Raw genomic sequence first — 26,848 nt, 5'->3', positions numbered from 1 at the left:
ACAAGAGCAAAATTCTGTCTCGAAAAAAAAAAAAAAAGAACTCAGACGTGCAAAACCAGGGCATGTTATAGACCAGCAATACTCTCCATGGTCCAATAAAACAGGATGTGTCTGGCTGGGCGTGGTGGCTCATGCCTGTAATCCTAGCACTTTAGGAGGTAGAGGGAGGAGAATCACTTGAAGCCAGGAGTTTGACATCAGCCTGGGCAACAAAGTAAGACCTTGTTTCTATAAAAAATAAAATAAAATAAATTAGCGGTGGCATGTGCCGGTAGTCCCAGCTATTTGGGAGACTGAGATGGGAGGATCACTTGAGGCCACGAGTTCAAAACCAGACTGGACAACCCAGCAAGACCCTGTCTCTAAAAAATAAAAAAATAAAAATAAATAAATAAATAAAAAGACAAAGCCTTCTGGACACTTCGATGGAGAGTCCAGAGGTGGAATATACCTCCTACATAAAGTCCCAGAAGCAGACACCCCCTGCTCTTCCTCCTCTAAGGAGCTGAAAGACCCTGTGCTCCCCATCGCAGCCAGCCATCCTCATCTGGGGCTGCCCAACTGCTAAGAACTACTGAATGGACACAGATGAAATTTACCTGGGCTGGGCGCCATGGCTCACGCCTGTAATCCCAGCACTTTGGGAGGCCAAGGCAAGTGGATCACCTGAGGTCAGGAGTTCGAGACCAGCCTGGCCAACATGGTGAAGCCCCGTCTCTAATATAAAAAAAAAAAAAAAAAAAAAAAAAATTAGCTGGGCGTGGTGGCGTGCACCTGCAATCCCAGCTACTCGGGAGGCTGAGGCAGAATTGCTTGAACCCAGGAGGCGGAGGTTGCAGTGAGCCGGGATCGCGCCACTGCACTCCAGCCTGGGCGACAGAGCAAGAATCTGTCTCAAAAAAAAAAAAAAAGAAAGAAAGAGAGAAAGAAACTTATCTCAGAACCTGACCTTCACATTAGTTTTGCTATGAGAAGCAAAACTAGAATCTTTTTTTTTTTTGAGATGGAGTTTCGCTCTCGTTGCCCAGGCTGGAGTGCAACGTCACGATCTCAGCTCACCGCAACCTCTGCCTCCGGTTTCAAGCGATTCTCCTGCCTCAGCCTCCCGAGTAGCTGGGATTACAGGCATGCGCGACCATGCCTGGCTAATTTTTTGTATTTTTAGTAGAGACGGGGTTTCTCCATGTTGGTCAGGCTGATCCCGAACTCCTGAACTCAGGTGATCCGCCCGCCTTGGCCTCCCAAAGTGCTGGGATTACAGGCGTGAGCCACCACGACAAAACTAGAATCTTAAAATTTAACAGCTTTTGAAAACTTTTTTTTGAGACACGGTCTCGCTCTGTCGCCCATGCTGGAGTGCAGTGGTGTGATCTCAGCTCATTGCAAGCTCCGCCTCCTGGGTTCAAGTGAATGTCCCGCCTCAGCTTCCTGAGTAGCTGGGATTACAGATGCCTGCCCACCACGCCCAGCTAATGTTTGTATTTTCAGTAGACACGGGGTTTCACTATGTCGCCCAGCTGGTCTCAAACTCCTGACTTCAGGTGATCTGTCCGCCTCAGCCTCCCAAAGTGCTGGGATTACAGGCGTGAGCACTGCACTCGGCATGGCTTTTGAAACCTCATGCTGGACAAGGCAGTGTGAGGGATGGAGACCAGCTACTCTGAGCATCTCCACAACCCACGGTCACAGACAAGGTTATACACAGACAATCTGTGGACTCCCATTCAGACCCCAATTCTAAGGGTTACGTGTGCACTCTGGCTTTAAATACTCTCCCTCAAGGGTAAACTAGCTTCAGGAACACCACCCGCGGCCAAGAGTCTAAGAAGGAATGAAACAGCTGTGAGAATGCAGCTCAGTGTGGACCTTACCTTTGCTCCCCCAGGATTGCCCGGGCACCAAAATACCTTTTCAGTTCTGTGTCTGGATTCAAGTGTCTGGGGAATTGAAAATTGTAGAAAGAAACATGAAATTATGTTCTAAGACGATTCCAAAAGCTTCAGAAAGCTACCTAATAGTCAAGGAAAGAACACGGATTTTTGGCTTGAAAGGCAGCTTCCAGGCCTTCCTCTAAAATCACCCCCCCAACCACAGCTGAGGCCTCGCCACTGCGGGCACCATGGGGAAGCTGCCGTCACTGTGCCGTGAGGGTGCTCGGTGAGTGCTGTGTCAAGAGGCACTGTGTGTGGCACACGTCTGTTTCTGAGGCTCAGTCGGGGCAGTGCACGCACCCTGGGACTACACTACTGCGTCTTAACTGACTCCACGGCGCTTTTTTTTTTTTTAAGCTGGCAATAATTTCTGAAGTAGGGACAGCGATTCATTAAGCATCTGTAAGACCAAGAGATGAATTAATCATCCAAGGATGACAGGGTAAGGAGGAACTTTTTGACCAGACGTGGTGGTTCACACCTGTAATTCCAGCATTTTGGGAGGCTGAGGCAAGAGAATCTCCTGAGCCCAGGAGGTCGAGGCTGCAGTGGGCTATGATCACACCACTGAACTCCAGCCTGGGTGATAGAGAGATCCTATCTCTTAAAAAAGAGAAAAAGAAGGAACTCTCTAATATACATAAGAAGTAAAGCTAGAAGTTCTCTGAAATATGGATGACTTCCTTTCCTCCTTGTTTCTATTTCCTTTTGTCGGGAGACAGAGTCTCGCTGTATCACCCAGGCTGGAGTGCAGTGGCGTGATCTCAATCTCGGCTCACTGCAACCTCTGCCTCCCGGGTTCAAGCGATTCTCCTGCCTCAGCCTCCTGAGTGGCTGGGATTACAGGCACCCGCCACCACATCCAGCTAATTTTTGGATTTTTTTTTTTTTTTTGAGACGGAGTTTTGCTCGTTGCCCAGGCTGGAGTGCAGTGGCACAATCTCAGCTCACCGCAACCTCCGCCTCCCAGGTTCAAGCAATTTTCCGGCCTGAGCCTCCTGAGTAGCTGGGATTACAGGCATGCGCCACCACACCTGGCTAATTTTGTACTTTCACAAGAGATGGGGTTTCTCCATCTTGGTCAGGCTGGTCTCAAACTCCTGACCTCAGGTGATCTGCCCACCTCAGCCTCCCAAAGTGCTGGGATTACAGGCGTGAGCCACCAGGCCCGGCCTATTTCCTAAATGAGTAATAACAAACTCATATTATTATTATTATTATTATTTTTGAGACACAGTCTCGCACTGTTGCCCAGGCTGGAGTGCAGTGGCACAATCTCGGCTCACTGCAACCTCCACCTATTGGGTTCACGCCATTCTCCTGCCTCAGCCTCCCGAGTAGCTGGGACTATAAGGCGCCCACTACCACGCCCAGCTAATTTTTTGTATTTTTAGTAGAGAGGGGGTTTCACCATGTTAGCCAGGATGGTCTCGATCTCCTGACCTCGTGATCCGCCTGCCTTGGCCTCCCAAAGTGTTGGGATTACAGGCATGAGCCACCGTGCCCAGCCAATAAACTCATATGATTTTTAAATAAAGATAGTACATTTTATTTTTCCTCTTTTAGAGAACCTTTTCCTCCCCCGGAGTCTCTGTGGCAGCCGCAGAGAAGGGCAGCCGCAGAGAAGGGCAGGCGCAGAGAAGGGCAGGCGCAGAGAAGGGCGGCCGCAGAGAAGGGCGGCCGCAGAGAAGGGCGGGGGCCACACCTGTGCTCCACGTAGAGAACGTGCTTCCTGGAGCTCAGGGGAGCTGGGCCGGGACGGTTCAACCCAGTGCTGTCCTCAATCCTCTCTAGGATGCGATCGATATCTTCTAGTCCGTTTTCCTAAAAGCCCCAAAACAAGCTCTTAATCACCACACTGACATTATTTTAAATATTGTAACAATAACAAAATTATTTATCTTAAAAGAGACCTATTACATTGTATTTACTTCCTCAAGGACAGCATAAGTCAAACACTATGTACCACCCCCACATTTAGAAAAAAGAAGAGATGTTTCCTAAGAAGCGCTCAGCATAGACAGAATCACAGAACCAGAAGGACCCTAGAAAAAACTGGGCATTCCACATCACACAGGTGTGCTCACCTCCTCAGGCAAACAGGGTTGGGACTTGTGGCACCAACTAAACAGCAACAAAGCTACACCCTTGTCTCAGGACACAGTCAGACGAGGACGAAGGGCAATGATGAAAACATATTTTTTTCTGATGACAGACTAGCTCCAGTGGAGGGTTCTGTACCCACCATGCAATTAACCCATAAGCATGGGACAGATGTCAGCGCAAACAGCAAGTATCCCACGGGTCACAGGAGCACCAGAACTAGAAGGGATGTCCCCATCAGATCACACATTCCCACAGAGACACGGAGCAGAGTGCCAACCCATCAAGGAACAAGGGTACAAACAGGAAGCAGCATTTAGAAAGTAACTTTCCCTTTTCTTTTTCCCTGATCTCTTAGTTATACTCCTAATAGGAAGGAATAAAAATACTAAGTAAGCCTCTTTCAACACCACCTTGAAAAACAGCCAGAAGAGAATGGAGAGAGCGTCAGGCAGAGGGAGAGGGCGTCAGGCAGAGGGAGAGGGCGTCAGGCAGAGGGAGAGGGGCGTCAGGCAGAGGGAGAGGGGCGTCAGGCAGAGGGAGGGGGCGTCAGGCAGAGGGAGGGGGCGTCAGGCACAGGGAGGGGGGCGTCAGGCAGAGGGAGGGGGCGTCAGGCAGAGGGAGGGGGGCGTCAGGCAGAGGGAGGGGGCGTCAGGCAGAGGGAGGGGGGCGTCAGGCAGAGGGAGGGGGCGTCAGGCAGAGGGAGGGGGGCGTCAGGCAGAGGGAGGGGGGCGTCAGGCAGAGGGAGAGGGGCGTCAGGCAGAGGGAGAGGGGCGTCAGGCAGAGGGAGAGGGCGTCAGGGAGAGGGGCGTCAGGCAGAGGGAGAGGGGCGTCAGGCAGAGGGAGAGGGGCGTCAGGCAGAGGGAGAGGGGCGTCAGGCAGAGGGAGGGGGCGTCAGGCAGAGGGAGGGGGCGTCAGGCAGAGGGAGGGGGCGTCAGGCAGAGGGAGGGGGCGTCAGGCAGAGGGAGGGGGCGTCAGGCAGAGGGAGGGGGCGTCAGGCAGAGGGAGGGGGGCGTCAGGCAGAGGGAGAGGGGCGTCAGGCAGAGGGAGAGGGGCGTCAGGCAGAGGGAGAGGGCGTCAGGGAGAGGGGCGTCAGGCAGAGGGAGAGGGGCGTCAGGCAGAGGGAGAGGGGCGTCAGGCAGAGGGAGAGGGGCGTCAGGCAGAGGGAGGGGGCGTCAGGCAGAGGGAGGGGGCGTCAGGCAGAGGGAGGGGGCGTCAGGCAGAGGGAGGGGGCGTCAGGCAGAGGGAGGGGGCGTCAGGCAGAGGGAGGGGGCGTCAGGCAGAGGGAGGGGGCGTCAGGCAGAGGGAGGGGGGCGTCAGGCAGAGGGAGGGGGGCGTCAGGCAGAGGGAGGGGGCGTCAGGCAGAGGGAGGGGGGCGTCAGGCAGAGGGAGGGGGGCGTCAGGCAGAGGGAGGGGGGCGTCAGGCAGAGGGAGGGGGGCGTCAGGCAGAGGGAGGGGGCGTCAGGCAGAGGGAGGGGGCGTCAGGCAGAGGGGGGGGCGTCAGGCAGAGGGAGGGGGCGTCAGGCAGAGGGAGAGGGGCGTCAGGCAGAGGGAGGGGGCGTCAGGCAGAGGGAGAGGGGCGTCAGGCAGAGGGAGAGGGGCGTCAGGCAGAGGGAGAGGGGCGTCAGGCAGAGGGAGAGGGCGTCAGGCAGAGGGAGAGGGCGTCAGGCAGAGGGAGAGGGCGTCAGGCAGAGGGAGAGGGCGTCAGGCAGAGGGAGAGGGCGTCAGGCAGAGGGAGAGAGCACAGCCAGGCCCAACTCACGTACCGATGCTTCTCCTGCGCTGCTTTTCTTGTTTTTCTGTTTTTTTTTCTTCTTCCGGAGTTTGCCACTTGCATGAGACTAATGATAGAAACACATTTTCATCAGTGGAATGAGAAGTAAATCTTAAGAAGTGAGAATTAAAGCAGCAAGCGTGACTCCACCCTTATCTAAGCAGCCCCTACCTCTCCCTCCGTGTCCCAAAAGTCCCTTCAACTCACTCTCTTCTCTCCAGCAGGCAGCTTCCCACCTCTCCGAGCCCCTCGGGCTGTGCTACAGCAGCCCCCCGGCCCTCTGTGTCCAGCCTCAGAGGACCCTGACCGGGTCCAGCTCTCACTCCTCCCTGTGTCGGCCACTCCCTGCCACACTGCAGCCACCCTGAAGACGGGGGCCTTGCTGTGCCCTGGCCGCCTCATGCCGCACCTGTATGTGTGGTCCCCTACGCCTGCACCTGGCCAACCCCTTCCAACATCAGGAAGGCTCCTCAGGAAGCCCCCAGGACCCCGAGCCTCCAGTCAGCACCCACCTGTCACTTCACATGTGTGTTGCCCTCTCAACCAGAGGCTCCTGGGGGGCAGAGGCATGTTCCCAGCACCCAGCAAGCTCCCAAGAACACTTGTTGGATAAATGAACACAAGCTCTCCTTTTCGGGCCCCTCTTCTGTGCTGTGGAGCACAGCAGCAGGCTGTCTGCATCTCTGCCCATCCCACGTTAACCTGACCTGCGTGTTTCTTCAGAGTTCACTTACACCAGCACCCAGATCCACAACCCAGCCAAGCAAACGTTCGGGGCACAGTTAGGAGGGACACGCGCGCGCGGCGGGCTAGGGGGGGACACGCGCGCGGCGGGCTAGGGGGGACACGCGCGCGCGGCGGGCTAGGGGGGACACGCGCGCACGGCGGGCTAGGGGGGACGCGCGCGCGGCGGGCTGGGGGGACACGCGCGCGCGGCCGGCTAGGGGGGACACGCGCGCGCGGCGGGCTAGGGGGGACACGCGCGCGCGGCGGGCTAGGGGGGACACGCGCGCGGTCGGCTAGGAAGAACACACGTGTGCGGTTACACACACTGCTGGGCAGGCGCAGACTCTCCTGAGATGCAGGAGAAAGGCCTGCGACCTTCACTCATTTCATGCAAATCTCATCAAGGTTCCCAAGTAAATTTGGGGGCAACTAGCAGGTAACCAAAATGGAACTCAGAAAATTACACCTCCAAGGAAAATCACAGCACAGGATACACGTGGCTGGGTGCCTTGGAACTCTCCCATCTGATGCCACCTCCTCACCACTCAGCCCCCCACCTGCTCTGAGGGCGCTGTCTCGGTGACATCTCCATCCGTCTTGCTCTCTGTGTTTCCACGCTGACCCCTCCCTTTGTTCCCTGGTGCCGCAGCGTCTGTGAGCGCACAGCCAGACCTCTCCCCGTTCACCACAGGGTCATCCTCAAGATCGTCAATGTTTATCTGGAAAAACAGGTTGGAGAAGAGCCAGGGCGTTACTTACAGTGTGAACGCTGATGCTGAGATATGAATAGTGAGATGTGAACGGGCTTGTGTTGGGGACCCCCAGGGTCAGTGCGAGACGCTGGACGGGAAAGATGCAAGAACCCGAGACTGTTGGACACAGCAGTGACTCAGCTCTGGCTCAGGGGGACTTTGTCAGCAGCTCTACAGAAAGCCGGGGCCCCGAGGCTATGGGGTATCTCTGCCTTCAGAGATGAGGTAAGGAAGACTCCTCAAATATTGTAATTCACTCCATTTACAGAGGACCACCTGCAGGACAAAACGTTAAATATATATATTCAGCCAATGCATTAAAGTTCCTTCTTCCTCCTTTCTCCTCAAGCCTCAGCTCCTCTCCAGCAGCAGGCAGGAAAAAAAGGCACCAAGGACCCATCAACCTACAAACTTTTCCTAATGAAAATGATAGGCCAGGCGAGGTGCTCGTGCCTGTAATCCCAGTACTTTGGGAGGTTGATGCAGGCGGATCACTTGAGGTCAGGAGTTCAAGACCAGCCTGGCCAACATGGCGAAACCCTGTCTCTACTAAAAACACAAAAATTAGCCAGGCACAGTGGCAGGAGCCTGTAATCCCAGCTACTTGGGAGGCTGAAGTGGTAGAATCGTTTGAACCCGGGAGGCAGAGGTTGCTGTGAGTCAAGATCGCACCACTACCCTCCAGCCTGGGCGACAGAGCAAGACTCCATCTCAAAATAGAAAAAGAAAATGACATACGATAAAAATAATTCATACGATGAAACCTTCTCTCTCTTTTTGAGACAGAGTCTCGCTCTGTCATCCAGGCTGCAGTGCAGCAGTGTGATCTTGGCTCACTGCAGCCTTGGCCTCCTGCGTTCAAGCATCCTCCTGCCTCAGCCTCCCAAGCAGCTGGAACTACAGGCGTGGGCTACCATGCCTGGCTAATTTTTTAAATTTTTTGTAGAGATGGGGGTCTCAACACATTGCCCAGGCTGGTCTTGAGCTCCTGACCTCAAGCGATCCTCCTGCCTCAGCCTCCCAAAGAGCTGGAGTTACAGGCGTGAGCCACCACGCCAAGTCTGGAACCTTTTATAGCAGCGAGAATGAATGAATTAATGAACCACCACTGAACACACAATATGGATGAATCTTAGGAGTATAATATTAAATGGATAAAACCTCACAACATACATTCACATACAGATTGGAGGGGAGACAGGCAGTGGGAGAAGAGTAAGAACAGGAAAAGTTCTGGCTCCTCAGCTAGTGAGAGGCTGACCGGGCGCGGTAAAAGTTCTGGCTCCTCAGCTAGTGAGAGGCTGACTGGGCGCGGCGGTGGCTGACTGGGCATGGTGGCGGTGCAGGCCTGTAATCGGCATGGTGGCAGTGCAGGCCTGTAATCCCAGCACTTTGGGAGGCCGAGGTGGGTGGATCATGAGGTCAGGAGTTCAAGACCAGCCTGACCAACATGGTGAAATCCCGTCTCTACTGAAAATAAAAAAATCGGCTGGGTGCAGTGGCGCGTGCCTGTAATCCCAGCTACTCGGGAGGCCGAGGCAGGAGAATTGCTTGAATCCGGGAGGCAGAGGTTGCAGCGAGCCAAGATTACGCCACTGCACTCCAGCCTGGGCGATAAGGCGAGATTCCATCTCAAGAAAAAAAAAAAAAAGAGGCTAACAGATTGGGTGTGGTGGCTCACGCCTATAATCCCAGCGCTTTGGGAGGCTGAGGCAGGAGGATCATCTGAGCCCAGGAGCTTGAAAACAGCCTAGGCAATACAGTGAGACCCCATCTCTACAAAAAATTAGCAGGGTGTGGTGGCACACACCTCTTGAGTCCCAGCTACTCAGGCGGCTGAGGAGGACTGCGTGAGCCCAGCAGCTGGAATCTGGAACCTGGAGTGAGCCATGATCACACAACGCCACTCCAGCATGGGCAACAGAGCAAGACTCTAGCTCTAAATTTTTTTAAAAAAAGCTAACAGAGACCAGCATCAACAATTCTTTATGAACTAGGAGATTCTGATGGATCCAATCGGATGCACTAAGGTTCAAAAATAAATAAAACTGCCTGTTTAATTTAAAACATCTTGAAAACCACAAAGCTCAGAAAACACAATCAGCTCCAAGCCCCACAGCCCTGAGATAGTTTCTGAAACAGAATTGAGACTCGGCTGCACCTGGGAAGACAGACACCCCGGCCATGGTTGCTGAAGAGAAGAAAGCACAGGGCAGGTCTGTGCTCGCCGGTCAGTCGGCTTTCTCTCCAATGGAGGCTCCCACATGACAAGGATACAATTCAGGAGCATCTTAAACGCCCGCTGAGACAAGTCAGGAGCAATTTACGCCCGTTGAGAAAATCCATGGCAGTACAGACGTGTTATGTAAACAGAGCCCCTGACTTGAAAACACTGACACTCCACCAAAACGAGGTTTGTGCCATCCCAGCAGCACCATGATGGTGATTCTCATGGTGATGCCTCCTTCTGCCTGGCCTTTGCTGGCGAAGCTGGGGCCTAGGCATGGGCCGGCTGCCTTGCACCCTGCAGTAAAGGAAGAAAGCTGAAACAAAGCCTATTGTTGAAATGTTTCTAACCTGTGGGCGGTCACTGGTAAATTGGATCTACACCATCTCCAACATTCAACTGATGACGATGTCTCTTAGTGAAGCTGGGTGCTGGTTTACTTGTCTGTTTTTAGAGATAGGGTCTCACTGTGTTGCCCAGGCTGGCCTCAAATTCCTGTGGTCAAGGGATCCTCCTGCCTCGGCCTCCCCAGGAGCTGGGACTACAGGCACACACCACAACACCCAATTTACTTTTTTTTTTTCTTTTTTTGAGATGGAGTCTTGCTCTGTTGCCCAGGCTGGAGAGCAATCGCATGATCTTGGCTCACTGCAACCTCCGCCTCCCGGATTCAAGTGATTCTCCTGCCTCAGCCTCCCGAGTAACTGGGACTACAGGCATGTGCCACCATGCCAGACTAATTTTTGTATTTTTAGTACAGATGGGGTTTCATCATGTTGGCCAGGCTGGTCTCAAACTCCTGACCTCAGGTGATCTGCCCGCCTCAGACTCCCAAAGTGCTGGGATTACAGGCGTGAGCCACCGTGCCCGGCCAACACCCAATTTACTTTTATTAACTCATGCTGACTTCCTAAGAAAAAAAATTCTTATTTTGAGGTGTTTGACAAATTGAATTCATAAAAAGCTCTATGCCAAGCTGAACTTCAATGGAAAGGAGCCTGCGTACACGGACAGCACGCGTGATGGGCTCAGGAGCCTGCCTGTGTACACGGACAGCACGCGTGATAGGCCTGGGAGCCTGATTGTGTACACAGACAGCACACATGATAGGCCCAGGAGCCTGTCTGTGTACATGGACAACACGTGTGACAGGCTCCGAAGCCCATGTGTGTACACGGACAGCACGGGTGATAGGCCCAGGAGCCCATCTGTGTACACGGACAGCACGGGTGATAGGCCCAGGAGCCCGTCTGTGTACACGGACAACACGTGGGACAGGCCCCGAAGCCCATCTGTGTACACGGACAGCACAGATGATAGGCCCAGGAGCCCGTCTGTGTACACGAACAGCACTTGTGACAGGCTCTGAAGCCCATCTGTGTACACGGACAGCACGGGTGATAGGCCCAGGAGGCCGTCTGTGTACACGGACAGCACGTGTGACAGGCCCCGAAGCCCATCTGTGTACACGGACAGCACGGGTGACAGGCTCTGAAGCCCATCTGTGTACACGGACAGCACAGGTGACAGGCTCCAAAGCCCATCTGTGTACACGGACAGCACGGGTGATAGGCCCAGGAGCCCGTCTGTGTACATGGACAGCACGGGTGATAGGCCCAGGAGCCCGTCTGTGTACACGAACAGCACGTATGACAGGCCCATCTGTGTACACGGACAACACGTGTGACAGGCTCTGAAGCCCATCTGTGTACACGGACAGCATGGGTGATAGGCCCAGGAGCCCATATGTGTACACAAACAGCACGTGTGATAGGCCCCGAAGCCCATCTGTGTACACGGACAGCACGTGTGACAGGCCCCGAAGCCCATCTGTGTACACGGACAGCACGGGTGACAGGCCTACTTTTGCTTCTTCAGTGAAGTTTTGGTGATGACACATGATTTGCTGCAATCTCTACTGCCATGCATCAGCTCTAAAATGCTGTCGATCACCGTCAGACAAACCTTATTACTGGCTGGGCGTGGTGGCTCACGCCTGTAATCCCAGCACTTTGGGAGGCAGAGGTGGGCAGATGGCGAGGTCAGGAGATCAAGACCATCCTCGCTAACACGGTGAAACCCCATCTCTACTAAAAATACAAAAAAACTTGCCGGGCGTGGTGGTGGGCGCCTGTAGTCCCAGCTACTCGGGAGGCTAAGCCTGGACAATGGAGTGAACCCAGGAGGGAGAGCTTGCAGTGAGCTGAGATGGTGCCACTGCACTCCAGCCTGGGCGACAGCGCAAGACTCCGTCTCAAAAAACAAAACAACTTATTACCTACCCAAAAGCTGTGATTTTCATTAGTTTTAGGGTCTCAAATGGGGAACATTTCACAAGGTATTTGTCCACGACTGATCTTCTTTAGGATAAAGCTCGATGAGCATTTCTGTTAATAACCAGGAAGGAGTTTTATCTTTTTTTAGGGGGAGAGGAAAATCTCCATTTTTCCTAAAAAAAAAAAAAAAAAAAAAGTGGTGATTTTTAGTAGAGACGGAGTTTCACCATGTCGGCCAGGCTGGTCTCGAACTCCTGACCTCAGGTGGTCCACCCGCCTCGGCCTCCCAAAGTGCTGGGATTACAGGCATGAGCCACCACACCCAGCCTGAGGTTGTCTTTGTTGGAACTTTTTTTTTTTTTTTTTTTTTTTGAGACAGGGTCTCACTTTGTCCCCCAGGCTGGAGTACGGTGGCGTCATCTCAGCTCACTGCAGCCTCGACCTCCTGGGTTCAAGCCATCCTCCCGTCTCAGCCTCCCGAGTAGCTGTGACCACAGGTGAGTGCCACTACACTTGGACAGTTTTTTTGTATTGTTTGTAGAGATGGGGTTTCACCACATTGCCCAGGCTGGTCTCACAAACCTGAGCTCAAGTGATGGATCTGCCTTGACCTCCCAAAGTGATGGGATTACAGGTGTCAGCCACCAACCCTAGCCTGGCATGTTTTATACTTTTAAAAATTCAGTATCTTTAATAGATAAAAGGGCTCAGATTTTTTTATTTCTTCACGTGTCAATTTAGATAAGTTTTATCTTTAAAGGAACTTGCCCATTTGTCTAACCTGGAAAATTTATTAGCAGGAAGTTCCTTATCGCCCGTTACTATCTGCACCATCTGTACCTGTGAACACTCCTCTCCCATCCCTGAAAATGGCAACGTACCTGGACCTTCCCTTTTTCCCTCCATCAGTCAATCTAGAGTTTTTGCCAACTCATCTTTTGAGAGAACCAAGTTTCGGTCTTACTGATCTTCTCCATCGTGTCCATACTCCATTCAGTGCATTCCCCTCTTTCATTAGTTTCTTCCTTCGACACATTTTGAGTTTAATTTGCTCTTTTTCTAGTTTAAGGTAGAAGTTTCAGGTAAACTTCTAGATTTTTAAACACTTTTCTAATTTAAAATTTACGATGATAAAGTTCTAATCATCATTTCAGTTGCATCCCACAAATTTTGATAGGTTGCTATTTTCATTACCAATCAGTTCAAAAAAGATTCTAGGCCAGGCATGGTAGCTCACATCTATAATCCCAGCACACTGGCTTTCAAAAAAAATTGAAAAAATTAGTCAGGTGTGGTGACACCCACTTATAGTTCCACCTACCTGGGAGGCTGAGGTGGGAGGATGGTTTGAGCCCAGGAGTTCAAGATTACAGTGAGTTATAATTGTGACATTGAACTCCAGCCGGGGCAACAGAGCAAGACTCTGTCTCTAAAAAACCAAAACACACACACACCCACACACAGCAAAAACTGACAGGGTTGAAAGTAGAAATAGACAAATCCATAATTATTATTACGATTTATTTATTTATTTATTTATTTTTTGAGACAGAGTCTCGCTGTGTTGCCCAGGCTGGAGTCTGGTGGCACAATCTCAGTTCATTGCAACCTCCACCTCCTGGGTTCAAGCAATTCTCCTGCCTCAGCCTCCCAAGTAGCTGGGATTACAGGCACCCACCACCATGCCTGGCCAATTTTTGTATTTTTTTTTTTTTTTTTTAGATGGAGTGTCGCTCTGTTGCCCAGGCTGGAGTGCAGTGGCGCGATCTCAGCTCACTGCAAGCTCCGCCTCCTGGGTTCACGCCATTCTCCTGCCTCAGCCTCCTGAGTAGCTGGGACCACAGGTGCCCGCCGCCACACCCGGCTAATTTTTTTGTATTTCTTTAGTAGAGACGGGGTTTCACCATGTTAGCCAGGATGGTCTCGATCTCCTGACCTCCTGATCCGCCCACCTCGGCCTCCCAAAGTGCTGGGATTACAGGCATGTGCCACCACGCCTGGCCCAATTTTTGTATTCTTAGTAGAGATGGGGTTTCACCATGTTGGCCAGGCTGCTCTCGAACTCCTGACCTCAGGTGATCTGCCCACCTCTGCCTCCCAAAGTACTGGGAGCTGCAATTCAGCACTTTGGGAGGCCAAGGCGGAAGGATCTCTTGAGCCCAGGAGTTCAAGACCAACCTAGGCAACATAAAGAGATCTTGTCTCTAAATAAATAAAATTTTTTAAAAAGAGAAACACCATGTCTCTCACCAATGCATTCACATTCATAACCATTTAGTCGTAACTGGCTGTTTACCGTCTCCCATACTTCTGTTTATTAAGACCTATTTAACAGAATGCCAATAAACATTTTGATTATATTATTTCCAAATATGAGTTTTAAGAGCAAAAAAGTATGGAATGCTTAAATTAAGACTGATGTGTGCCACTGGATAAAATTCTCTGAAATTCCTAAGAACACAGCACGATAAGCAGTCATTCATCCATGGAGGCTGTTAGTGTTATTGACACTCAAACTCACTCCAGAAAGTCCACAAGGGTTTGTGTGGTTTCTGACCTTACGGACTCTTACTCTGTCAACTCATGAACCACACTTTTTCCAAATTCCCACCAACACAAATATAAATACCAAAAAGATTAAATATTTAAATGGGGAAAAAAAAGCATTAAAAGAACAAGCTGAGCATGGTAGGGTATGCTGTAGTCCCAGCTGCTCAGGAGGCTGAGGCAGGAGGATAACCTGAACCCAGGAGTTCAAGACCAGCAACCAGCCTGGGCAACACCGTGAGACCCTGTCTGTAACCAAAAAAAAAAAAAAAAAAAAAAAAAAGCCGGGCACAGTGGCTCACACCTGTAATCCCAGCATTTTGGGAGGCCGAGGCCGGCGGATCACGAGGTCAGGAGATCGAGACCATCCTAGCTAACACGGTGAAACCCCATCTCTACTAAAAATACAAAAAATTAGCCGGGTGTGGTGGTGGGCGCCTGTGGTCCCAGCTACTTGGGAGGCTGAGGCAGGAGAATGGCGTGAACCCGGGAGGCGGAGCTTGCAGTGAGCCGAGATCCCGCCACTGCACTCCAGCCTGGGTGACAGAGCGAGAGTCCATCTCAAAAAAAAAAAAAAAAAAGTCACGTCAGGGAAGATCTATGTGAAGACACTCTAGAGAGATGGATGTGTAACAATGAGAAAAGTGGCTCCAGTATCTTTCAGCACGCAGAAATTAAAGAAGTTAAAGAACAAACACAAACCGAGAAAATTCGTTAAGAGACAATTGATAGCAAGCTTCCACGAGCAAAAAGACTGTCCAAACCCCCTATAAAAAGGCAAAGATATAAACAGGTTGTCACAAAGAGAAATATAAATGGTCAACGAATATATAGCTAGGTGCTGCATTTCACTAACAAAGAAGTGTAAAATAAAATAATGTGATATCATTTTTGACAAATTACATTGACAAAAATTTAAAAAGACTTACGGGGCCAAGCACAGTGGCTCATGCCTGTAATGCCAACACTCTGAGAGGCCAAGGTGAGAGGACTATTTCAGCCCAGGAGTTCAAGGTTGCAGTGAGCTAGGATTGTGCCAACGCACTCCAGCCTGGGCAACAGCGCAAGATTCCATCTCAAAAAAAAAAGCTTTCAGTAACTGCTGTGAATTTAGGAAATTACTGAACCTTGACGGGGGTCTTGGGGACCACTAAAGGTGCACTTGATGTGAGAAGGGCAGTCAACCAAGCATGGTGACTCACGCCTGTAGTCACAGCACTTGGTGAGGCTGAGGTGGACAGATTGTTTGAGCGCAGAAGTTCTAGACCAGCCTGGCCAACAAGGCTGAAACCTCTTCTCTACAAAAAAGAAAAAAAAAAAAAAAAAAAAATTAGCCGGGCGTGGTGACATCCACCTGTAGTCCTAGCTACTCAGGAGGCTGAGGTGGGAGGATCGCAGAGCCCGCAGAGGCAGAGTTACAGACGGAGGCCAGGGCTTAGGAGAAAACGTCACAGGACGGCATGAGCAAACCATACAGTCAAACTGTTACTTCCCTGTGCCAGAAACGAGCTGCCGGAGATGCAGCAAAGGGTAAGACTAACCCGCTGGGTTAGGCTGATGGGGATGCAGCGAAGCGCAAGGCCCTGGGTTAGGCAGAGTTGTGAGGATTAAAGGAGAACGCTCGCAGAGGCCTGGCAAGTCCTCAACCCTGGAACCCAGAGAAGGCCCCTCTAGACTCGAGAAAGGGAAGCCCCACCCGACTCCTGCCCCTACGCCATGGCCCCACCCCCACGGTGGCCCCAGGCCCCATTTAACCCCGCCCACGCCATCGCCTCGCCCCCGTCTTTAGCCACGCCCTTTAGCGTCACGGCCCCACGACAGCCACGTGGCCGCAGGCCCATTTAATCCCGCCCACGTCGTGGCCCGGCCCCGCGGACGTTGGCCACGCCCTTGGCATCAAGGCCCCGCCCCCTCCACAACCCGGACCTCGCTTAACCCCGCCCATTCGGTCGCCCCGCCCCGACAGCATGGCCCCGCCCCATCCCTTAGCCCCGCCCACCTCACCGGGGTTAGAACCCAATTTAACTCCGCGGCTCGCCGTCTTCACCCCACGCCACCGCCCACCCGCGTCGCCCTGGCCCCGACGCACGGCCCCGCCCTCCCCACTGCGGCTGGGACCCACGTCACCCTTCCCAGCCCTGGCATCACAACCCCCGCTCCCCGATCCGGCTGGACGCTCGCCCCGCCCCACAACGTCAAGGGCCACCCCACCCCCACCCGGGCCGCCGCGCTCCTCACCAGCTCGAAGCGGTTGTTGACTCGGACGCCCTCCTTCCCTGCGCCCCCGGGACGCCGGACACCAAGCTCCCGCTTGGGCCCTTCTTCTTCCGCGTCATCGTCATCACGGAGATCGAACTGCAGGGCGCCGGGCCCGAGGGGCTCCTGGCCGCGCTGTTCCCCCCTCAGCCTCCGGAGGGCCCGGCGCGACATAGGACCGAACGACCACGACGTCTGGAGAGAGGGAGAAGGAACCGCAGAAAACTCGGCTGTCGGCGCGCCTGCGCACTCTTCGCGCGGGGTCGGGGGCGGGGGAGCTGGCTGCGGCGCCTGCGCGCTCCTGGGGCGGGGGTGGGGGGGGCGGGGGAGCTGGCTGCGGCGCCTGCGCACTCTTGGCGCGAGGGGTGGGGGCGGGGCCTGGCTGCGGCGCCTGCGCGTCGCGGCTCTCCGGAACTTTCCCGCTTCAGCGGCGGCGTCTGGGCGGGCTCCGGGGGGTCCGGACCAGGTCTCGGGAGAGCTGGGTGCCTGCGCGCCGTGGACACCGGGCATGGAGAGGTGCCCCGCGGGGATGACGGGCTTCGATTTGGGGTAACGGGCGCGCAGTCGGCCCTGCCCGGCCTTGCCCATCCATGTGGCCCGAAACCCGCAGCCGCGTTCTGCCCGCCGGGGCCTGTCCCCGCATCGTGCCTGCAGCATTTCAGCTGCGTCCCGGACGTTGCTAGTTGGTCCTTTTAGTGTCACGGTGTCATTCGAGTGATCTAGCCGTCGATGCCCGCCTCTGCCCTGGAACCGCCGCCCCTCGAGCAGCACTGAGGGACGCGGCCCTTACTGCCCGCCTGAGGCCTCCGTAGGGACAGTGGTTCTGACAGTTCTAGGACAGGCCGCCCGCGTTTGTCACGATCTAGGGGCCGGGCGCGGTGCTCACGCTTGTAATCCCAGCACTTTGGGAGGCCAAGGTGGGCGAATCACCTGAGGTCAGGAATTCGAGACCAGCTTGGGCAACATGGTGAAACTCCCTCTACTAAAAATACAAAAATTAGCTGGGCGTGGCTGCGCACGTCTGTAATCCCAGCTACTCGGGAGGCTGAGGCTGCAGTGAGCCGAGATCGCGCCGCTGCACTCCAGCCTGGGCGACAGAGCCAGACCCTGTCTCAAAAAAATGAAAAAAATAAAGTAGATGAGGCTGAGACAGTGCTCGGTTCAGTGGGCGGAGGGCACAGCTTCCTGTGCCTGGGGTTGGGGACATGGGGACAGGAGGGCATAGAGAAGACAGGTGCCAGCAGCCTCCGGCCCGACTTACTGCGGCTTCATGAGCACAGGAAGCAGCCCTGGTGAGCCGGCCTGGCCCCTCCCAGGATGGGTTAGGGTTTTATTTTATTTTGTGAGATGAGGTCTTGCTGTTGCCCAGGCTGGAGTGCAGCGGCGCAATCTCGGCTCACTGCAACCTCCATCTCCCAGGCCCAAGCAATTCTCCTGCCTCAGCCTCCCGAGTAGCTGGGACTACAGGCATGTGCCATCATGCCCGGCTAATTTTTGTACTCTTAGTACAGATGGGGTTTTCACCATGTTGGCCAGGCTGGTCTCGAACTCCTGACCTCAAGTGATGTGCTGGGATTACAGGTGTGAGCCACTGCACCTGCCGTGGGTTAGGGTTTTAACGTGGGCTTTCATTTCCAAGTGTTCCTGTATGAATTACAACCCAGTCTCCATGATAGGGAGTGTGAGTCCCCGGAGAACCAGAACAACCGTCGTCCTTACCAAGCACTACACATTAGCTTATTGCTGGCTGTGTGACCGGAGGAGTTCCCTGACCCTCTCTGTGCCTGTTTTCTTATTTTTAAACAGGAATAAAAATACAGGCCAGAGAGTCCGTGAAATGCTTACACGCATGCTAGAAGCTGGCTATTTTTACTGGGGGCTCTAATTTTGTGTGTTTGGATTTCCTGGACCCTAGCTGACAGGAGTATTTTCTCCCGCAGGCCCATCAGTTACAAGTCCTGTCCCTTCTGACCTCCAGGCCCCACGGCCAGCATTACAGCCTGGAGTCAAAGTTCTGGGTGAGCTGTGTATCTTTGGCAAAATTCTTTGACCTCGTTGAGCCTCAGTTCCCTCATCTGTAAGGTAAGATGACGGCAGAACGTCACGGAAGAGCAGGGCAGGGCCCTGTTAACAGGCTGAGCCAGGCGCAGGTGAGCAGACAGCACTCAGCACAGGGCCTGTCTAGAGCCTGCAGTCACACCTCCTGCCCCTATGGATCCTCTCCCTGGAGAACAAGAATACGGATCTGGGAAATGAGACCAAAGTGCCCCCCAGGCCAGCAGGTGTGGCCAGAGGAGCTGATGGGCAGTAGTCTGTGCCGTCCGCATGCAGCCCTGACCGTGGTGGCCAGGACCACGAAGCTGGTAGAGGCAGCCAGGGCTGCGTGGACAGAGCAGGCCTGGAGCCCTTGCCTGGTGGGCACCTGACTCTAAGCCAGGAGGCCTTTCCTCGTCCTGGAAGGCAGGTGGCCCCTCAAGCCCAGCTTCAACCTTGGGAGAACATGCCATGCTGGGTGAATCCTCAGCGCACATCCCAGACAGAAGACTGTGAGACCTCCTTTATTAGGCCAAGAGTGGCCATGTGCACAGATTTACAGAGCTGCTCCTCCCTGTGCCAGGACCGCCCAGCATCTTCAGGAGCCTCTGGGCCAGGGGCGAGTGAGGACAGCACCAGAATGTGGTAGGGCCAGGAGAGGCAGGACACATGTGGTTTGGACCCCAGGGAAAGGGAAAGGGCAGGGAGCAGCTTCGCACGGACCTTTTTTTTTTTCGAGACAGAGTCTCGCTCTGTCGCCCAGGCTGGAGTGCAGTGGTGCAATCTCGGCTCACTGCAACCTACATACACCTCCCGGGTTCAAGCGATTCTCCTGCCTCAGCCTCCCCTGTAGCTGGGATTACAGGCTCCTGCCACTATACCTGGCTAATTTTTGCATTTTCAGTAGAGACGACATTTCATCATGTTGGCCAGGCTGGTCTCAAACTCCTGACCTCAGGTGATCCTCCCTCCTCGGCCTCCCAAAGTGCTGGGATTACAGGCCTGAACCACCACGCCTGGCCAGACCTTTCAAACAGGTAGGGGTGCCTCCCAGGAGGACCCTGCCTACTCAGAGACTTCCCAGATGCCTCTGCTGCCCGAGTCCCCACAAAGGGAGAGCAGAGGCAAGCAGGGCACTCTGGTCCAGCTGGGAGCCAAGATACCCTGTCCCCACCTAGACGTCCACTGGGGAGGGGAAACTGCCGTTCTCATTCCTGGGGACGGAGAAGAGAATGGGAACATGGGATGCAGTCTGTGCCAGGATCTAGAACCTTCTGCTTTCTCTCTTCAGTGAGAAAACCCACCCTGTTCCCTCCCCTTCCTCCCTGGCAAGGAATCCTGAGAAGAAACAGCCTCCCCCAGGGAGGGTTCTGAAGTGCGCCTGAACCCAAATGAGCTCTGGGGCCAGGAAACAGTGTATATAAATATATAGGCTGTGTGTATATATTATAAATGTATCTATATATGTATATATGTACATGCACAGCTCAGAGCGTCCTAGCCTGATACAGGGCCTGCCTGGTGCCTCCTGGAGGCCTGGCCACCTGGGGCTGTCACTTGAAGTCAAGAGTCCTGGTGTTAGGGATGTAGAGGGATTGGGTCTGGCGACTGCGTCGTGGCGTAGTGTTGAGGACGTCCACGCTCTTGCGGCTGGAACGCACCACGTCTGCCACAAAGCTGGTGCACTCACTGCAGACATCCTTCAGGACACAGCCGTGGGAGTAGATGTGGGGGAACGCCTCCTCCACGCTCTGCCACTGTGGCCCCTGCAGAGACCTGGGAAGTGGGAGAGGGCACTCAGGGAGAGGAGCCAGCCAGGGTGCCACAGCCCCCTCCCTGCTTGTGCATGCCACAGCCCCCTCCTGGCTGCCTTTCACCCTAGGCCTCCCCTTGGCCCTCAGGCAACAAACACAGCTAGCAGTGTTCATCTCAGCAGACTGTTCCCTGACCACCCAAGTCCAGTTTCCATCTCATACTGCTCAGCCTCCCAGAGCCCTACACAACGATCTGTCTCTGCCTTGCATTTCCATTTCCTTGGGGTGTCCTAGCAAACAGACAAAGCCAGCCCCCTCCACCCCAGCTCCCAAGTTCCTCTTCACGCCCGACCACCACAGTGACATCAGCAGCAAGGCGAAGAACGCACTGAAAGATGTCTTTTCTCTGGATTGGCGCGGTTTTGGCAGCTGATACCCTCTGAGGACTCTCAAAGCCCAGTGTGTAGACAGGGATGTGTCCAAACTTCTTAGAAGGCATCTTCATCTGCAGCACAGAGGGAGGAGGTATGAACCAGGCACCACCAGAGACATTCAGGTACATTCAGTGCTAGGGGACCTCCCTCCCCAGTCTGGGACCTGCGTGGCAGCCAGGGCTGCCTGGAGAATATTCTCTGTCCCTGTGCTCTCCGATGTCTCCTCTGTGCCTTTTGGCTGAGGACTGGCATGGGGTTCCTGCTTGCTGCACATCTGGACAGGGGCTTCTTAGAGCGTAAGAACCATCCCTTTTTATACCATGCGGGACCTGCCACGTTTCCTGCTCATCTGGACAGGGCCTCCTTAGAGGGCAAGAACTTTCCCTTTTTATACTATACGGGACCTGCCACCTTACCCTGCACATAATCAACATTTAACATGCATGAGGTGGAAGTTTTTCCATTGCCAAGTGGCAGGATGTAGAGTAAGATTTAAAAATAGTGGTAGTAAGAGTACTCCTTAAGCAGAGTTTTGCTTCTGAACTGAGGCCTGAGGGGTAACATATATACATATATATATATATATATATATATATATATTTTTTTTTTTTTTTTTTTTTTTTTTAAGACAAAGATCTTGCTCTGTTGCCCAGGCTGGAGTGCAGAGGCACGCCATACTCACTGCAGCCTTGAATTTGCTGGGCTCAAGAGATCCTCCCACCTCAGCCTCCCAAAGTGCAGGAACTGCAGGCATGAGCCACCGCGCCTGGCTGGTGACATACTTTTATTTGTATTTTGTCTTTTTGAGACGGAGTCTCTGTCACCCAGGCTGTAGTGCAGTGGCACAATCATAGCTCACTGTGGCCTCCACCTCCCAGGTTCAAGTAATTCTCATGCCTCAGCCTCCTGAGTAGCTAGGATTACAGGTGCGTGCCACCATGCCCAGCTAATTTTTTTGTATTTTTAGTAGAGATGGGGTTTCACCATGTTGGCCAGGCTGGTCTCAAGTGGTCCGCCAGCCTCACTGGCCTCCCAAAATGCTGGGATTACAGGTGTGAGCCACCGTGCCCAGCTGACATACTTTTAAATGTTAGGACCCCTTTACCTCTGTGCACCTGCACATAAGCACACACCTCAACTGCAGTAAGAACCCCTCCTAAAACACCCAAAAAGTTATATAATGTAAGAAGGTAGGACTTTTAGAGGGGAAGTGAAGGGTTTTTTGGCACAAGGCTACTAACGTGCAATGTTTAAAAACAAAAACCTGTAAGGGTCTTTAAAAACTGTACACTATCTTGGAAAGTATAGGAATGGATTCTGCCTGAAAGGAAATGGATGAGGTGCCTGGTAAGGCAGCATCATCCAACACATCCAATCAAAGCCAGTGGAGCCCCTCATCTGCCTTGCTCAGACCCCAGAGATCCCACATGGTCCTCACCTTTATGCTACAGGAAGTGCAGACGGCTCTGGAAGGGAACAGAGGAAATGCAGCATCAGCAGGGAGGAAGCCCACAAACAGCTGAGAAACAGTCGCATCCCGGCCTCCACGCATCCGAGGTCAAACCATCCTTGCCTTCTGCCTGATGCTTGGTTACTTCAGTATTTTACTCCAAAATCTTGCTTTTCTTTATACTTAGGTATCCACCCAAAATATATGTGCTCCTTGGCATTCTCTCAGGAAGGATGGCTCCAGGAGTTTTCTCCTGCCAAGTTTTCTATTGCCAAGTGGTAGGATATAGAGTAAGGTTTAAACATAGTGGTGGTGGGCCAGATGTGGTAGCTTACGCCTGTAATCCCAGCACTTTGGGAGGCCAAGGCAAGTGGATCACCTGAGGTCAGGGGTTTGAGACAAGCCTGACCAACAAGGTGAAACCTCGTTTCTACTAAAAATACAAAAATGAGTTGGGCGTGGCAGCAGGCACCTGTAATCACAGCTACTTGGGGGGCTGAGATAGGAGAATGGCATGAACCCGGGAAGTGGAGGTTGCAGTGAGCTGAGATCACGCCACTGCACTCCAGCCTGGGGGACTGAGCGAAACTCTGTCTCAAAAAAAAAAAAAAATGGTGGTAAAAGTCCCTCTTAAGCAGATTTTTGTTTCTGAACCAAGGCATGATGGGTCTTTCTGAACCAAGCCATGATGGATCACATACTTTTGGAAAGTTTAAAAACAAAAACCTACAAGGGTCTTTAAAAACTGCACACTGTCGGCCAGGCGCGATGCCTCACGCCTGTAATCCCAGCACTTTGGGAGGCCAAGGCAGGTGGATCACGAGGTCAGGTGTTCAAGATCGGCCTGGCCAAGATGGTGAAACCCCGTCTCTACTAAAAATACAAAAAATTAGCCGGGCATGGTGGCGGGCACCTGTAATCCCAGCTACTCAGGAGGCTGAGGCAGAGAATTGCTTGAACCCAGGAGGCAGAAGTTGCAGTAAGCCGAGATCATGGCACTGCACCGCAGCCTGGGTGACAGAGAGAGACTCTGTCTCAAAAAAAACAAAACAAAAACAAAACAACAACAACAACAACAAAAAAACAAAAAAAAAACTTGCACACTGTCTTGGAAAGATATCTAAGATTCCTTCTAAGAAGACGTGTAGACATTGGTGTGTACCTGACACTACTCACCATAAAAGCACCATGGAAGCCAGAGGGGCCTCAACTGAGATGCTCAGTTTTAAACAGTGATTCAATTTTGTTTTAATTCCCATATCTGATTTCAAAAATAAATACCTTCTTATAAAAAATTCAAGGCTGGGCGCGGTGGCTCAAGCCTGTAATCCCAGCACTTTGGGAGACCGAGATGGGCAGATCACAAGGTCAGGAGATCGAGACCATCCTGGCTAACATGGTGAAACCCCGTCTCTACTAGAAATGCAAACAAATTAGCTGGGCCTGGTGGCGGGCACCTGTAGTTCCAGCTACTCGGGAGGCTGAGGCAGGAGAATGGCGTGAACCCGGGAGGTGGAGCTTGCAGTGAGCCGAGATTGTGCCACTGCACTCCAGCCTGGGTGACAGAGTGAGATTCCATCTCAAAAAAGAAAAAAGAAAAAAAAAAAAATTCAAGGCTGGGCGTGGTGGCTCACCGCTGTAATCCCAGCACTTTGGGAGGCCAAGGTGGGCGATCACCTGAGGTCGGGAGTTGGAGATCAACCTGACCAACATGGAGAAACCCCATCTCTACTAAAAATATGAAATTAGCAAGTGTGGTGGCACATGCCTGTAATGCCAGCTACTCGGGAGGCTGAGGCAGGAGAATCACTTGAACCTGGGAGGCAGAGGTTGCAGTGAGCTGAGATCGCGGCACTGCACTTCAGACTGGGCAACAAGAGTGAAACTCTATCTCAAAAAAATAAAAAAAAAAAATTCAAACATGAGAGAATTAAAATGTAGACACCACATCCTCAGAAGTGATCCCTGCTAGTAATGGTTTCCATCCTCCAGGCTTTTCCAAGCATATATCAACAGAAATATACATAATTTTACAGATAAAATTAGGTGATTTTTTTTTTTCCCAGACAGGGTCTTGCTCTGTCACCCAGGCTGGAGTGCAGTGACACCGTCATAGCTCACTGCAGCCTTGACCTCCTTGGCTCAAGTGATCCTCCCACCTCAGCCTCCCAAAGTGCTGGGATTATAGGCATGAGCTACCATATCCACCATACCCAGCCTTACCTTTTTTTTTTTTTTTTGAGACAGTCTCCCTTTGTTGCCCAGTCTGGAGTGCAGTGGCGTGATCTTGGCTCACTGCACCCTCCACCTCCCAGGTTCAAGCAGTTCTCCTGCCTCAGCCTCCCGAGTAGCTGGGACTACAGGCACCCGCCACCACGCCCAGCTAAATTTTTGTATTTTTAGTAGAGACAGGGTTTCATCGTGTTAGCCAGGATGGTCTCGATCTCCCGACCTCGTGATCTGCCAGCGTCGGCCTCCCAAAGTGCTGGGATCAAGGTGTGAGCCACCGCGCCCGGCCCAGCCTTACTTTTTTATTCAGTCTGGGAAACTCTAACTTTTACTTGGGTCGTGTGGATGACTTACAGTTAATGTGATGCGAGATACAGTTGTGTTTAAGGCTGTCATTTGCTATTTGTTTTCTTTTTGACTCATTTCTTTGTTCTCCTTCTTTTCCTACCTTTTTTTGGATTAATTACTGTTTATGGTCCCATCTTATCTCCTTTGTTGGCTTATTAGCTGTAACTATTTTATTTTAGTGGTTGCTTTAGGACTTATGGTATACATCTTTAACTTATCACAGTCTACCTTTAAGTAATATTTGTATAGCGTGTATAATACCTTACTATACCTTATCATAGTGATTCACCTTACCATAGTAAACCTTAAAATAGTATACTTCTGGCCAGGCGCGGTGGCTTACGCCTGTAATCCCAACACTTTGGGAGGCAGAGGTGGGCAGATCCTGAGGTCAGGGGATCGAGACCAACCTGGCTAACGTGGTGAAACCCCATCTGTACTAAAAATACAAAAAATTAGCTGGGAGTGGTAGCAGGTGCCTGTAGACCCAGCTACTCGGGAAGCTGAGGCAGGAGAATGGTGGGAACTCAGGAGGCGGAGCTTACATTGAGCCAAGATCGCGCCACTGCACTCCAGCCTGGGCGCCAGAGCGAGACTCCTTCTCAAAAAAAAAAAAAAAAAGGAAAAAAAGTATACTTCCAATTTTCCCCTCTCCCTGACCTTCATGCTAACTGCTGTTATCAACACTACTTACACACGTGTTACAAAACCCACAATACATTGTCATTAATTTTGTCTTGTTTTTTGCATGCCACACATTTTATCTTGCTGAGTACTGGTTTGTTTTTTTGTTGATGTTTAAAAAATTCTTATTCTTGAGCTTTGTTCTCAGAATCAGTTAAGATACTTGTGAACAGTTTGATCCTTTCAGGTCTTGCTTTTATGATTTATCAGTCAGGCCTAGAGCAACAATCACTTTGGGCTACTTACTCCACGTTAGTGAGGCCAGGCCCCTTTGTGTGCATTCCAGTTAGTGCCCTGTGAATTATGACATTTCTGCCTGTGGCCGGTGGAAACGGATGTTACTCATTCCTGCCCCTGAGCACCGTCCCTTCCGATCTTTAGAACAAGGGAAGGTAAATTTTTTGTGTAAAGGGCCAGAGAATAAACCTTTTAGGCGTGGCTGAGCGAGTAATAAATGGGTGTGGCTGTATCCAATGAGATTTTACTTGCAAAACAGGCCGAGGACCAGATTTGGCCCGTGGCTATAGTCTGCCAATCTCTGCTTTAGGATAAATGTTCTGCAGCCTTCAGTCATTTCCTTCAGAGAGGGGGACCTTCTCTGAGGCTTTCTCGGCGCAGCCCTCTCCTCTGGAGTTCTGCACGGCGGACTCGAGCTGCTGTGGTCTCCCTGGATTCTCAGCCTGACCTCCTCCATTGGGGGTGTCCGGCAGCTGTGGCTCCTGACCTAGAAACTCTCCAGGCAATGCCTGTGGTGACGGCAGGCCTGCCCCGTTGTGTTTCCTTTTTGTTGCCTGCTGTCTTGAAAACCATTGTTTCACATCCTGTTTGTTCTTGGCTGTGGAAGATGCCTATTACCCCATCTTGGCTGAAACTGGGAGTTGCTTAGCTATTTAAATTTAATTTAATTTAAATACAATTTAAAATTTAACTCCTCATTCGTCCTAACCATATCTTGTGGACTCATCAGCCATCGAACATGCTAGAACATTCCTGGAATCACAGGAAGTTCTGTGGGCGGTACTGCCCCGAGGTTTCTCACTTCCTCCTTCCCTTGTGAACTGACAGCTAAAGGGAAGGCTCACCTCTTGCAGAAGAGACAGCTGGGCGGCCACGAGAACAGCGGGAACTTGGCCCGGCAGCAGCAGCAAATCTGTCAGGAGAGACTGGTTAGAGCCTGGCTTTGTCCCAAGCTCCCTGGGGTCCCGCCCTGTCCCTGCTACCCCCTCCGGGCTCCCAACCAGATCATGAGCAAACAGTCCTGGGATCGGGCCCTCTCAGCACCCGCCCCTGACCCAGCGGGCAAAAGCGTGGCCCCACGTCTAG

General features: G+C 52.5%; 2 protein-coding genes and 1 long non-coding RNA gene across 16 annotated transcripts in view; 1 reads left to right on the top strand and 2 right to left on the bottom strand.

Moving 5' to 3' along the window:
* The window catches only part of TCF25 (transcription factor 25), a 39,655-nt gene extending 22,765 nt beyond the window's left edge, over positions 1–16,890 (bottom strand). For 8 of the 11 annotated variants that reach the window (XM_034941100.3, XM_034941101.3, XM_034941102.3 and 5 more), the window contains exons 1-5: positions 16,575–16,890; positions 7,092–7,253; positions 5,801–5,875; positions 3,637–3,755; positions 1,872–1,937 (exon numbers count right to left, since the gene is read on the bottom strand). In XM_034941100.3, coding sequence (XP_034796991.1) covers positions 1,872–1,937; positions 3,637–3,755; positions 5,801–5,875; positions 7,092–7,253; positions 16,575–16,766 — 614 coding nt within the window. In that variant the 5' untranslated portion in view covers positions 16,767–16,890. The remainder of the gene's footprint in view (positions 1–1,871; positions 1,938–3,636; positions 3,756–5,800; positions 5,876–7,091; positions 7,254–16,574) is intronic. The other 3 variants (XM_003804995.5, XM_055100569.2, XM_055100570.2) reach the window with 1 other exon arrangement.
* A 70-nt stretch (positions 16,891–16,960) lies between these two features.
* Positions 16,961–26,642, top strand: LOC134729324 (uncharacterized). Of its 2 annotated transcripts, XR_010110335.1 has the most exons (3): positions 16,961–17,141; positions 18,533–18,610; positions 26,073–26,642. It is a non-coding gene; the product is annotated as an uncharacterized LOC134729324 (long non-coding RNA). The 2 variants fall into 2 exon arrangements; XR_010110334.1 differs by lacking the exon at positions 26,073–26,642 and having other exon boundaries at positions 18,533–19,397.
* The window catches only part of SPIRE2 (spire type actin nucleation factor 2), a 53,554-nt gene continuing 45,840 nt past the window's right edge, over positions 19,135–26,848 (bottom strand). For 2 of the 3 annotated variants that reach the window (XM_034941097.3, XM_034941096.4), the window contains exons 12-15: positions 26,608–26,675; positions 22,253–22,280; positions 20,770–20,885; positions 19,135–20,402 (exon numbers count right to left, since the gene is read on the bottom strand). In XM_034941097.3, coding sequence (XP_034796988.1) covers positions 20,180–20,402; positions 20,770–20,885; positions 22,253–22,280; positions 26,608–26,675 — 435 coding nt within the window. In that variant the 3' untranslated portion in view covers positions 19,135–20,179. Of the gene's footprint in view, positions 20,403–20,769; positions 20,886–22,252; positions 22,281–26,607; positions 26,676–26,848 lie in introns of those variants that run through there. The other variant, XM_034941099.3, reaches the window with a different exon arrangement.

Source organism: Pan paniscus, chromosome 18, assembly GCF_029289425.2.
Source record: "Pan paniscus chromosome 18, NHGRI_mPanPan1-v2.0_pri, whole genome shotgun sequence".
NCBI lineage: Eukaryota > Metazoa > Chordata > Mammalia > Primates > Hominidae > Pan > Pan paniscus.
This window is presented reverse-complemented; position numbering and strand designations above follow the sequence as displayed.